Source organism: Folsomia candida, unplaced genomic scaffold, assembly GCF_002217175.1.
Source record: "Folsomia candida strain VU population unplaced genomic scaffold, ASM221717v1 Fcan01_Sc010, whole genome shotgun sequence".
NCBI classification, from domain to species: Eukaryota; Metazoa; Arthropoda; class Collembola; order Entomobryomorpha; family Isotomidae; genus Folsomia; species Folsomia candida.
This window is the reverse complement of record NW_019091202.1, coordinates 2,354,862-2,369,157: the sequence shown is the minus strand read 5'-3', so window position 1 is coordinate 2,369,157 and position 14,296 is coordinate 2,354,862. Positions and strand designations below refer to the sequence as shown.

The 14,296-nt window shown below is 34.4% G+C and overlaps 1 protein-coding gene across 1 annotated transcript; it reads right to left on the bottom strand.

Moving 5' to 3' along the window:
* Positions 1 to 8,531: 8,531 nt before the first annotated feature.
* Positions 8,532 to 12,992, bottom strand: LOC110854791 (pickpocket protein 28). The gene is made up of 12 exons (XM_022103238.1): positions 12,751 to 12,992; positions 11,210 to 11,410; positions 10,794 to 11,049; positions 10,592 to 10,734; positions 10,165 to 10,399; positions 9,952 to 10,086; positions 9,733 to 9,877; positions 9,617 to 9,679; positions 9,398 to 9,545; positions 9,048 to 9,145; positions 8,848 to 8,976; positions 8,532 to 8,776 (listed from the first exon to the last, which is right to left on the bottom strand). The coding sequence occupies exons 1-12, from the start codon at positions 12,990 to 12,992 to the stop codon at positions 8,532 to 8,534; spliced, it is 2,040 nt and encodes a 679-aa protein (XP_021958930.1).
* Positions 12,993 to 14,296: the final 1,304 nt, after the last annotated feature.

Genomic DNA, 14,296 nt, shown 5'->3' with positions numbered 1-14,296 from the left:
TGCGGCGTAGACTTTCAACAACTTTTTTGCCGTTATCTTGTTTTAAAGTCAAATCAGTTCGGAAATTAACTGATAAAAACCAATATGTATTGATGCCCAATTTCGATATTAGTTTTGTTCGTTAATTAATTTCCCTATCTGCAGGCTGAGCTTTGGGGGAATATATATGCACACTTTAAGAAATCGGGTGTATTTATGTATTTATGTAGTTAAGTAGGTATTGATTTCTCAGTATTAAACTTGCTACGGCTTGGCCTTAATATTATTCCGGCCTGTAAAAAATTGTTATCGATAATATACAACTTAATACACAACTTCGTATTATTACCAGACGGTAGTACTTATAAAGACCACATTGACCGAGTTGAATATGAACACGGATGTGCATCATTTTACTACTGGATTTCTAAGAGTGTTCATAAGTAATTTTGTGCTCGCAGCGTTGTTCTAAAACTAAATAGGTTACTATCTGTTACAAAAATTGATAACGCTTTTTCATGGTGCACAACTAGTTTTGCCTGGTTTTGGCGAATTTAGAATTTTAAATATTGCCCTAAAAAGCTTGAACATGCATGAATAACGATGCTTTTACTGATTAAGCCTTTTCATTGGTAAATACTTTTTATAAGCAAATTGGAGAATATTTTAGAATGTAATCCATGCATTTGTCCATGCACGTGTTTTTACTTTATCGGTATACATATATTTCTACGAATGCAAATGAATAAATAAAAGGGAAATTCTTAATTTTGTGTACAAATGTCCGAGTTTTGCTGCATATATTCAATGTTAGACCATTAATTTCTAGTCCGATTTGTTCTTCATTTTTTTATTTGCATAAATAATGACTAAAATTTGGAGTTTTCTACATACATGTTTTTGTTAGGATATCGATCTATAATGGTTAAATTTAGAGTAAGATAAACATTCAATTTTGTTTAAAGCATTTGCAGTGTTTTCAAATTTTCGTATATGAAATACTCTATTCCATGGCGGATGTGTGATGCGGGTTAGTTTTGTATAAATCGGTATATATGTATGTATGTATGTATATCTTACCCACAATATGTATGTGCGTACTTTCACCTAATTTGCATATTTTGACGCATTCGCGAGAGACATAGAATTTATTCATTATGGAAAGCCCGTATGGTCTGTTTAGAGTGACACCTCAGGTGAAGATGTCGAGTCTTATCTTATACCTAACTTATGTAAATCAGACTAAAACTAATGCTTAAAGACAGAGCCTAAATGACTAGCTGCGGGATGGGCATATTCCCCAGGGCCGGGCCCCGCAGGGGCCGGGCCATCCATGTACATTAAAAATTTAAGTGGACAAATTACTTATAATGGCTTTATTACATAGTCTAGTAATAAAAAGTGATTGTAATGTAGATTAGACGACCATATCTCTTTAGTTTTAAGGAATTACAAATTCCCTTCAATTCCATTGAAAATCCAGTTAAATTTCACGTATAAAACATGTATTTACCTTGAAAATATATTCCTCCTGTGACTATGAAAAATTGGTCACGAAAGAGAAAGTTCCATCAAAAATACGCACGAAATTAAGCAACAAAGTGTATCATTCCCGGGTCAGAAATTTTTTTGTGACCCAGACACATATATGGAGCTAACGAGTTTTTTGCATCAATTGATGCTATTTAAAAATCCCCTTGACCATTATTGAACATCTTAATCGCACCATTGGTATCGAACAAACCGAATCGAATTTTTTAATAAATTAATAGCACCGTTGATATCTAACAATCGGTAACACAAAATGATGCGAAATAATTGGGAGAAGGGATGTAAAACGTACCAATAATGCATACTACTCGGCGGATTTTATTAGATAATTTTGACACAAATTTTTCAAAATTATCGTTGATCGTTGGTAGATAATTCCGCACCAGTGATGCACAATTTTTGAACTTTCCTCGATGCATAATATTTATTGATCTATTTTGTTGGATTTTTCTGCACTATTGATGCAATATTACATAAAAATTATGTATCTATTTTGTATAACTTTTCTGCACCATTGGTGCAATATTGCATAAAAATTATGTATCTATTTTTTTGCATTTTTCTGCACCTTTGGGGCAAGATATAACCAAATAATTATTGCAGGGTGAGCTACTTCTAACGTTACTACGGTTTATTTTTGTTCATAAGCTTGGGTGGGTTGAAAAAAATTCTTCACAGATAAATTTCGAGAATTAGCTTAGGAATGAAATATAGTACAGGCAGGATGAAGTCTTTCTACCTTCCTACTTTTTGCACCTAAAGCCTTATACTGAGGGTTATCTATCCTACTTGGACGGATTTTAAAACATGCCTAAAGACTGTTGCCGGCGTCAATTAATTTGTTTTGTTTCTTCAACGTATTCCCTCGGCTTTTGGCTAAACAGCCTATATCGCCGTTTCCGCGAATTCATTACTGTTCCTATATGTTCGAAGGAATTTTTCTATTCTACACTAAATATTCCTGAAAAATTTTCCAAAACACCACTATAATTTGACACTTACGTTACGTGATATAGGCGGGGGTGGGCTATCCAGTTTTCGTGTCACCAGAGTGACACACAGGGTGTAAGGGAGCGTGGGTGTTAAAAAAGTGCACATTTGCGTTATGGAGTTTATGAACGTCCCCTAACTTGTGAAATTTCTTAAAAATTTTATTGCATTTGAACATTTGAAATGTTACATTTGTACTGCATAAACTTAATTATTCTGCTGCTTAAATACAAAATTTTTTGGTTGTAATATTTTACATTTTGGTTGGATTAAAAAAAATCCATTGGTTGCAAATTTTAGTGTTGCGAAAATTATTTATTTTGGTTGGAAGAAAAATAATTTTAGTTGGGCGGTTATATTGGCGGTGTATATCCAAAGATGGGTTGAACATGGAATTGAAATACTAGTGCGGCCAAGGTTACGACAATGGTGCAAATATGGCAGGCATATATTCGGGTCTTTACTATTTACCGACAAATTTGACATACAGTATGTGACATATTTAATGGTACGATGATACAATTTTTATATCGGCAAGATCTCGTTATTTTTAAAATTTTAAACTCCGTCCAAAAATCTCAGAAGTGTATACGGATAATTTCCTCGTCGTCGATTTTTAATATCGCAACATGTCAAAAGTCAAGCTTATTTTTCTGCAAGTCTTAGGTCAAGTCAAGTCTTTTCTGCATATCAAGACGGTCAGTATATTTCAGTTTCCGATTTTTCGCCGCGGTGGCGATTTTAGACATCCAACCTGTCTTTGGCGAAAAATTCCGGTGGGCGTCAAAATCATCGTACACGGTCCAACCAAACCTCATTTTTCTTCTAAACGCATGTCGCATCCGATAAAATATTAGAAAGGTCCAAAAAATTATCTACGATGATTTTTTAACCCTTCAAATTTGTTTAAAAACATAATATTGACCTTTGACCTGTTTGCGATATTAAAAATCGGCCACGAGGAAATTTTCCGCATATGTTCACTTTTGAGATTTTTTGAGACGGAGCTTGAAATTTTAAAAATAATGAGGTCACGGATTTTTCTCACGCTGCCTGTGTCCGTTGTGTTAAATGAACGTTAATTCTCCAAGCTTAAAATAATCAATAATTATTTAAGATCTATGTACGATGGGGCTAGACAGATTGGACGCCTTTAACCTTATTTGAATTGAAAGAGACGTACAGATGCCACCCATTTAGATTCAATTATAAATGATCTCGCTACTCAAAAATGTCGCAAAATTCAGATTATCTAATGTCAAAAAATAAATGTTGCTAATAATTGTCGGATTATTTCAGTGTGTCACCGACAGCACGACAGCTTTAATAAAATCGTTGTTTTCATAATGCGTGCCTAACTATTATTATTGAGACACAATTTGCCCCACTAAATATTGCGCCGAAAAATAGACTGGAGTTTTTAGAAATTCCCAGGGCCGGGTCTGACTCGCTTAGCCTCTGTTTAAAGAGGCTCGGGATACGATACATTTCGTGGCTAAAAAATAATTTCAGCAATTACATAATATTCAGTAGGATATGTATTGGACATGCTTTACTTATTGGTTTCTGATGCTTATCTTACTCAACCTGCACTCACGTAACTTACTTTTGCACCCATATCTAGCTGATCATCTATCTACTTACCTCTCATAATACTGTGCATTGGTGATTATGCAATTTATTTTTTACACTTTTATCAATTGACAGTATGTAACTGATTCGTGTGCAAGCCGACGAAAAAAAAATAAGATGTCATCGATGTTACTTACATACATATGTTCCAGAAGGCGATATTTGACTCCTGTGCCGATCTAATCATCAATGGAACGATGTTTTGAGACTTGTAAAATAATCTCTCTATAAAAAGTAATTGGTTTGAAATTTTGAACTTTTGCTAACAGGTAGGTAAATAAGTAGGTTCCAAACTAATTTTATTATTTTGCATGTGTCGTTCTTGGCCAAATGACGGGCATCATTTTCAAACGAAATAAATCTTTATTTATTAAAGTCTTTCCTAACTAGATTTTTAAGCTGTATACATACATACATATTTACATAAATTAAATATTGAAATGTGTAAAGTTGCCAATGACTACCTCAAAAATTAATTTAGTTCTAAATAAAACAGCAATTACAAACGTATACATATAATTAGAAATGCAGATATTAATCTTAACAATAATCTGCTGCTTACAAATCAAAATATAGCTAATTCAAGACCACATTAATTGATTATTTTTTGCAATTTAAATACATGTATGTTAAAAAACAATAAATTAATTTATAAAAATAAATAAAATAAATAAAAAATATTATGAAATAGCATTCCATAAAAGAATAAAAAACGAAGCTTATAAAATTAGAGAAAAAGCACACATTAGAGGAAGTTTTCTTTAAAAAAAATAATATTAAAATACATAAGAAATAATGAACTATAATGAAAATGAATTGACGAAACGATTAAAACAACTAAAAATTATATGAAAAAAGGTCACTAGATACATTTATCTAGAAATATTTCTAGCGTTTGCGTTGATAGTTATTTGACATATAAATTAGTGTGAATTGAATAAATTAATCAATATTGAGCATATTAGTTACGTAAGTTTATGTATGTCAATGTCTACTTATGTAGGTGCATATGTATAATATTCATAGTATTGGGGTTAGACGATAGAAAAAAATGATTAAATAGATATTTAGTGTGTTAAGACATAACGTGAAACTTCTCCATAAGTAAATAGATATTCGTGTAACCAAAAATTTACACAATTTAAAGAAATTTTTGTCCACAAATCCCGATCCCAAATGGAATTCCAAACAATTAAGAAATTAGAAGCCTTAAACGCATGAATTTTTTATGGTCTGCAATCTCTTTGAAAACTTAAAGGAATTATAAATTGCATAAAGTTTTTTGAAGTTATTCACCGAACAAGGACTGATAGCCGATTAAAAGCGATGAGTCCAGATGTTGAAGAAAATTTTTTATTTGCTTGCTTGAAGAATTGACATTCAATTGTTTGCAAATTAATTTACTGCAGAAGATGTGTAAGCGTGTATTTCGTTGTAATTTCATAATTTGATGAAAAAGCTCGATATATGTATTTACCACTTTGCTAATGATGAAGATTAAACTGACTATTTTAAAATAAAATATTTCTTGTTCTCGTGCGCATAAGTTGCTTAATTGTTAATTAATTAATTAAATAACTACTGCCTAATTTAATACGCATTTGCATGCATTGACCGCAGAAATGTGGACAATATTCCCCCGATCATTCAATGTTCTCATCATCTGCCCATATAATATAAACCCCTCCCTCCCCTGTCCCACAATATTAATCTCCCCCACATGCCCCCCACAGCTTTCGCGGCCAATGCGCATATAATATGTTTGCACAAACAAAAATACATTCCACAAGAAATATGCAATAAATATAGTATAGCAACATTGTAGATAATAACAATTTGCGTACAATTTAGAATTATGTATGTGCGTTTATGTAATTCTGCTCATCTGACGTAATATTATTCTAAAATCATACAATTATTAATAACTAGCGGGATAATTGCTAAATCGCTTTATAATTGATCAATAATAAATTTATTGTTAATTCCTAATTCATTTTTTTATGTTTTTGATCCTATCTATTTTGCACATGGGTGACTACGAACATTGTTGCTGCGATATATTTTTAAGTTTAGTAATTCTATGCATCTGTATTATTATTTTTTAATTGCTTTATTTCTACTCACGTGACGTAAATATGATTTTGAAATTGGGCACTAACTTGCAGCTAAGTAAGCATAATCTTGTGCCCAGAATAGGCAACTCTATTAATAATTTTTATTCCTAATTTCTAATTTTTTATTTGGTTTTATTGTTTTTATTATTTAACAAAAATCTAACCCTTTGTACATGGGTGACTAAGAGCATTGTTGTTGTGATATATTTTTTTTAGTGTAGCAACTCTATGCATATGGCGTTATTTTATTGTTTTTTAATTGTCGTCTCTCTACTCACGTGACACAATATGATTCTTCGTTAATTGTGCATTGACTTGCAGCCAAGCATAATCTTGTGCCCCAAATTTTTGAGCCTGCTAATGCGGATAAGCATTAACAATTGTTATTCCTAATTACTAGTTAATTTTTTATTTGATTTTTGTATTTTTAACCTAGCCCTTTGCATATAGGTGACTACGAACATTGTTGCTGGGAAATATGAATACCTACATATATTTTTGAATTCTCCTCGTTTAGGTACATTTTCCACTAATAAATTCCATTATGCAATTATGTATGTACATATATTTATGTACATTCGTCGTATCTTAAAGTGTTATCCATTACTCTCTTCCTTTTTTTATCTCCTAATACTTATGTACATTTGCTAAATTAATGGGAAAAATAAAAGGGGTCCCAAAAACGATAGGGTGAACAGGAGTATCAAAAAATATTTTAGACCCAACCAAATTCATAAAATCCGAGAGCATTCTCCCTAATAATAGGTCAAAATAATTATAGGAAATTGCAAGAAATCTGATATTTTAGTGAGTAAAACTGCAAGAGGTTAAATCTCGCGACATGGTGCTCTTGGATTATTTAACATACTTTGATAAGCCCTGCTCATAGCTACCTTAACCTAATACAACATCTCGTGGGTCGACTTTAAAGTCGAAACTCGACTTCAAAATTATGGTTGTCAAAACTTACGTTCGCACATGTAAATATGTACCTATGTATGTTGAGAATATTAAGGAGTTCCAACTTAGTAAAAAATCGATTTTTTCGTTCTTTTACAAAAGGCTTTTTTCCTCAACTCCGCGTGCGATTTCGAAATTTTTTCCAATATTTTTGCTTTAAAATAAAATCAGGGTTAAGATAATTTTATTTTTGAATAATAAAAAAAGAATGACATCGCATACGGAGTCGAGAAAAAAGTGTTTTGAGAAAAGATCTAAAAAAGCGATTATTTTACAAAGTTGGGAGTCTCTATGGTGGATAATTTGGCATTATTGTACGGCTCCATAATCTCCGCTACCTCATCGCAGGTGAATGAAGAAAGTATGTGCACTTGTACTGATGTTGAGTGGGATTCTGGCACGGACAAAAAGTCTTGTTTTCATGTGAATCGAGCGTGCACGCGCTCTTCCCCACTTTTGCACTGATTCATGTGAAAATTTTAACTTTGTCCTAGAGATGCAAAATTTGGCATGCACATGTACCAAGATATGCTGCATCAAAATATAACATCAATTCCCGTTCCGTTCGCTGTAAATTTTTCAGGAAAAACCTAAAACCAAATGTCACCCATATTCCACTTGGTTTTTGATTTTCCCTGAAAAATTTATAGCGAACGGAACGGGAATTGATGTTATATTATGATGCAGCATATGTTTGTGCATGTGCATGCCAAATTTCGCATCTCTAGGAGAAAGTTTAAAATTTCACATGGATCAGTGCAAAAGTAGGGAAGAGCGCGTGCACGCTCGATTCACATGAAAACAGGACTTTTTGTCCGTGCCAAAATCCCACTCAACATCGGTACAACTGCGTCATATCCTATCCGTTGTAGAACAATAGCATATTGTGTTATTGTGTCGGTGCCGTTATTGCAGTCGCTTCGGAACTGTGGAGACACCGTTAGGAGGGTAAGATTTTAAAATACAAAGTGTACGGGCTGAATACAATTGTGCCCAAAATCTCTAGTTGGACATGGTACTTTTGTTGGCATTTTCTCCACGGTTCCACCGCCACTGATTCCAAAACTACTAATTAAACTTGTATCAATTGTATGTACATAAGCAACTTTGTAGCGTGCACACATTTTGTGTAAAATATTTTTAAATTGTGTTTCGTGCACTTATGTATTTACAATATGATTGGAATTGTTTTCGAGCGTTGCCAAGGTTATGTTTACAATATGATCGTTCTTCGAGAAATGGTGCAGGTTTTTGTATTTAAAAAAATCTCGCTGACCTCTTCGGGAGAATTGATCGTCTCGAAAATTAGACGATAAATCCGGGAAGATTTTCCAGCGGATGCTCGGGTGGGGATGGATTTCCTGGTTGGCCACTAATGACAATTGGAGGCTCGACAGTTTCTTGGGGTTCCAGAGGCTCGACATCAATTGTAAGCTGCTCAACAATTTCTTGGACGTCCAAATGGTCAACATTAATTACGGGTAGGTCAATAATTTCTTGGGGAGGTGGGGCACGCAATGTAAAGCGTGGAATACGGCTGGGCCAGGTAACTGAAATGATTCAAAATATTTGTGATATTTGTCAGCTTTGCTCACCACATTGTTTTGAATAAGATGCTTACATTCCATTTGGCTGATACTCGTCCTAATCTTGTGCTGAGCCATAATTAGAGCTGCGATGACGACAATTGCTTCGATGATGTCCAGCAAGGTCAGGCCAGTGATCATGGAAATCGTTCCGCCCACAAGACCTGTTTCGAATTTCGGACTTACCATTACAGAAAAATACAAAAATAATGCACGTAAAATTAGTGGCATTTACCAACTTCCTCAAAGGTGCTGTATCTTGCACTTCTTCGTGACGCTTGGACGGAGTCCATTTCAAAGTAGACGTAGACGATGGAGAACGTCTCATTGTTACTACGGTATTAAAAAAGTATATTTACCTGTGTGTGTACCCATGCAGTGAAATTTGTCAGGAACGAATTGGTAAATTTATGTCAATATGTACAGAAAGTACGAACTACGTGGCGTTTTGAAATTTAAGCTTTTTAATTTCAAGGTAACGTTATTCTTAACGGGTTATGCGGATAGTGGGATTAGCGGTCCAGCACAACAATTAACGGTTGGACCTATTACTACATTTAATTAATTTAAAGTGATTTTGCTTACATCAATTGCTCCTTGTATTTGTTCCTGTACAACGCCATGTGTTTTTGCGTTAATGGACTCCAAGTGACAGACGTGGTGTACTTGGTTTGTCGACAACTAGGTCGACATTTCTTACAAGAATCTTGTATGCCTTCGTCATACATCTCCTCTGGGAACAAATATATTGACTTGGTAATTCATTTGTCATATTTTAATTACGTGTTACTAAGGCGGCCTTACTTTCTTTTTGTATTGCACATTTCGTCGAGTGATATGTATCGCACAATGCTCGTTTTGGGTCACCTATTGTATGAATCATGCATTTTTTGAATAACAATTTGAACTGTATTGTTTACCTGGGTTTACAATTCCTTTACAATGACACTTTGCGTCGACGGCATCAGCAATGCATTCTTGGAAACAATTTTGCTTAGTATATTTCTCATAATACTTCAAGTTGGCGCCTGCTTTGTCATCACTAAAAAAGCAACCACGCTCATCCTGGCCAAGTGTTTCAAAGTTATTATTATTATCGTGTATGCATTGCAGGCAATCTTTTATGGATTAGAACATACCAATGGCATCTTTTTAATATCACCATCCGCCAATAGTAGAATTGGATTGATTGAAATAAATACTTCATGTCCGAAGGGCATGGATTTCCCGAAAGGCTTAATTTTAGGCTCGTCAGACGGATGAGCAACGGCGAGCTTGATATATTTTGAGAATTGCTAATACACTAGAAGTTTTTAATTATCCAACAGCCTATAGAATTAACCTAGACATACCATGAACCCTTTTCCCTCGCCATGGACACATCCTTTATCAAGTATTTCATCTTTTATGATAAACGATAAACCTGACGTTTTTCCAGCAGAGGTTTGTCTCCAAGGGGTACGAACTGGGCCTATTATTTTCGGTTTTGCTTGCCCAATATCTTGGTCTAATTTAGCCTCCTTCCATGCTTCAAGCTCGTTGGGGGTATATTCCTCTTCGCTAATGACTGTCTGCATGGTTTGGAATCTGTAAATTGATGTTGAAGATTGTTCTTAGGCCTTCGAGGAAAAATGGATGGTTGCTAGTTCCAAGAGATACAACGGAACAAAATTTATTGAAGACATTTAATTCAAGACAGGAATGTTTAACGTGAAATTGGATTAGTGGAAGCAAAATAAAGAATCCTAAGTGTATTAACCTGAATGTAATGGAACTTACCGTCTGCTAACTAGCCCTGGGATGCCGTTGAACATGCACGTGCTACCCCACTCGGAGAAGCGTTTCTTGAACAATAATGCGCAAGGGATAGATATTTCATTAAGAAAACACCCCGCGATTACGTCAGAGCAATTATAAGTTGCCTATAAATTAAAACCCAGCATGTATACAAATATTCACCAACATATTTGGTGGACTTTACTTTTTTAAGGAACGGAATAATTTTCTCTGTCATTATCTGGGATGTTGGATCGTCCATGAGATTGTAGCTCTTGCTGTTTACATATAAATGAGTGTTACCATTATCATCATTTTCGACGTTGTTCAATCCCGCGTAAGTAGTTTGATAGGAACAAGCTTGATCAATAACTTGTTGAAGCGCGCCGGTGTCATTTCTGTTCCATAAAACTCCATCCTCGGTTTTCACATTAGCAGAAAATCTGGCGTCCACATCATTACTAGAAAAAAATACAACCGTAAAGTATATGTACATTAAGCAATCAAAACCTTGTGGGACATATGGGTGGAAAAGTTTTGATAAGGTTGCAGGTTCATGTTAACCCTATAAAGCAATTTAAACTCGCAACCAAAGTATCAATGCAAAATATGGACCCTTACTCATGTGCTTGTAATATGGAAGTGAGCTTCAAGCCACCAAGATGACTAACGGTTACTTGTGGGAAGTCGATATTCGTGATTCCAACTTCTTCTGTTTCCGTTGACACGACTAGTGGATGCCCCATGGTTCTCTTTATGCCCTCTTTTATAATGAGGTACACAATGATGCAACAAAGCAAAACCACAATGAACCAAAAGGCCCTGAAAGAAAGGAAGAATGTCATAAATACATTTTATGACAACAATTAGATCATTAAGACGTCGACATTCGAATAAAGTTTCCATTCTAACTTTGCTATTAGCCTGAATTTCTGTCCAACAAAACTGATCGCCATTCAGTAAATTAATTTTTCTCAAACGGACTCAGGTAATTGGATGTATATAAATTCTAATAATTGGAATTAATTCGACAGATTTCAGAATTAATACGATAAGTACTTTTATAATATTTATTATGTGGTCAAGCTGACGGATTACAGGAAGATGAGAAATCTTCAAATACTCGCCATCGTCACTATCTTTATCGGCACGTCCTTTGCTGGGTATGCCCCGTCGAAAGAAGATCTGGATTCCATGGATAGAGTCAGGACACGTGAATCTGTGGGGGAGTGCATGTGTCCGCCCAACATTAATACTACAGGCACCTGGGTCGAATTTTGCGGCCAAGAGTTAGCTCAGCCTAAAAAATGTTCCCCACAGAGCGTGTACAGGTGTGTCAACATGCGAAAAATAGCAATTGAGACCTATAGACGTTGTGAAAAATGGGCAGAAATATGTCAACCACAGACCTCTATAAATGGTGGACCGTGTCCCTTTTGCAAACCGCATGCATTAAAAGAATGCGTAAAATTGAGTATTTAGCTAATACTAAAGGTATGTATAGTGGGCGCAATTGATAATATGCAACATTTGCCTTGTAGGTGAAATAATATAAAATCACTAAATTAATAAATTCTATCACCTCTGTTCGTACATATTCATTTACTTAATCAAGAGTGGATAAATTAATCATTCATTATTCGACAAATTCATGAGTAATGAGTGAATAATTTTTGTAAAATGTTGGAATGTCGGAATACCGTGTAAACCTTTGTACATTTGATGATTAAGAAGAATGAATAAATAATTTTAGGCATTATCCTATTTTTCACGCCCGCTTGTTCATATTGCGAAATCCACATAAAGTTTACTTAAGATAAAATGAATACCGAATTATTAATTGTTAGTAAATTTTCCCAATGAATTATGAATAATTTTTTCCAATTTTCAAAATTGCAAGAATTTTGAATGAAGGACCTTTTTTTTGAACACGAATAAATGCAATATGGTTAATCGCACATTTTTCGGAATTTTTGTTACTCGCCCATTTCACATTAAATGACGAAAGCTAAAAAATCACATCTTGGGGTTTTGAGACTCAACAAAAATGAGATTAGTTAAAACCTAAACACGGGAGGGCTCTAAAGTTCCATTAATTGTGACCTGCTCCCGGCATTCGAATTTATAATTCATGAATAATTTTTTTAGAAGCTTAAAATTACCTCATCAAGGGATGTAGTCCTGGTTTCACAGCTTGTCTAAAACCGGGCAATTTTTCGAAGACTTGAACCCATCCGGAATCTGGTGATGGTTGCAATGACATCCACTTTGTCCACTTGTTTCGTACATTTTCATATTGTTCGTTTGCAATGTAAAGTAGCATCCGCTGGAAACCAGGATGAGGCGGACGGACGATTTCTTGGTCGGGCCCGTGTGGTGGGATGGGGCGCATCTCAATCTCCATGGCAACTAAACGCGCCTAAAGCCGAGTGCTATTGTTCACTTCCAAGAGTCCCTTAAATTGTCGAGAGACAAAATTCGCGTCAAACAATTCAGTGTTCAGAATTGTAGGATTTTTGAACTGTTTGCGATTATAAATATGAAATGCCAGGAGGGGCTTGACAAATATTTAATAAAATCACATAAGTTTTTTTAAAAACCTTTACAGCTTGTGCAGATTCAAAATTTGAGTTTATTACAATTAAGAAATTAATTTTTTGAACGATTTCAAATACAATAATTTATGATTTATGAAGTTTTTTACACTTTCTCCGATGGTCTTATAATTTGTTAAGGCTTTCTGCAGATTAAAAATTTGTACTTCAGTCAACTTAAAAAATTATGAAAGATAGCAAAAATAAGTGACATATGCATATGCAAAAGTTTTGAGGAAAGGAATGTTCATGTTTATGGTGGACAGTGGGCATGGGAACCAAGGTGTGGCGGTGTGACGCATTGGTCTGATGACCACGTATAATAAAAAACAAAGAAAAGATTTGAAAATACATCGGTATTTGATATTCGGCTATATATACATACGTATGTATGAAAAGGTGAGAGATACGAAGAAAGCACGGCACGGGCCCCGGAGCTAATTACAGGCGAAAGCTGAATGTGTCGGTTGATGCCCATTGTCTTTCTCGGAAGCCTTTGTTCATCCAATTGTGTATGCGATACAGGAAGAAATATGCATGGGCTCGGTAACGTGGAATTTTCTAAATTGTGTTTAAAAACTTTGCTTTTATAACTTTAATTTAATAACAAATTGGTTCTCAGGTGAAATAATTAGCAAGTTGTGCTACAAAATTAGTAATTACACATCTATTAGTCCTATGTCGACATGTTAACTCGGAAACACTCGATAAAATTTTTACATTTCTACATAGTTATGGAAATTTAAACGAGTATTTACATCATGCAAATTACGTGTACATATTCTTTAGTTCTCAAGTAATTAATACAAGGTAGAGGTATGTACATAATTATGTATATGAGAGATTTATGCATGTACATATTTCCCACTAAATATTCTAATCTATTAGATTACAATTTGTGCAATTTTATTCACATAAAGAATCCGTAAAATAAATAATATTAAGCATGCATCACCAGTTTTTTGTGATCGACTTGCATTCAACTATTTACGAATTTTGGGAGATTGTATGTATCTGTGCAGAAATATCGTTAAAACTTAGCTCATAATTCGAAGAGAAATAATTCCTAGAATAATTTTGAACCAGTGTTTATCCACACTTTCGAATTGTAAAG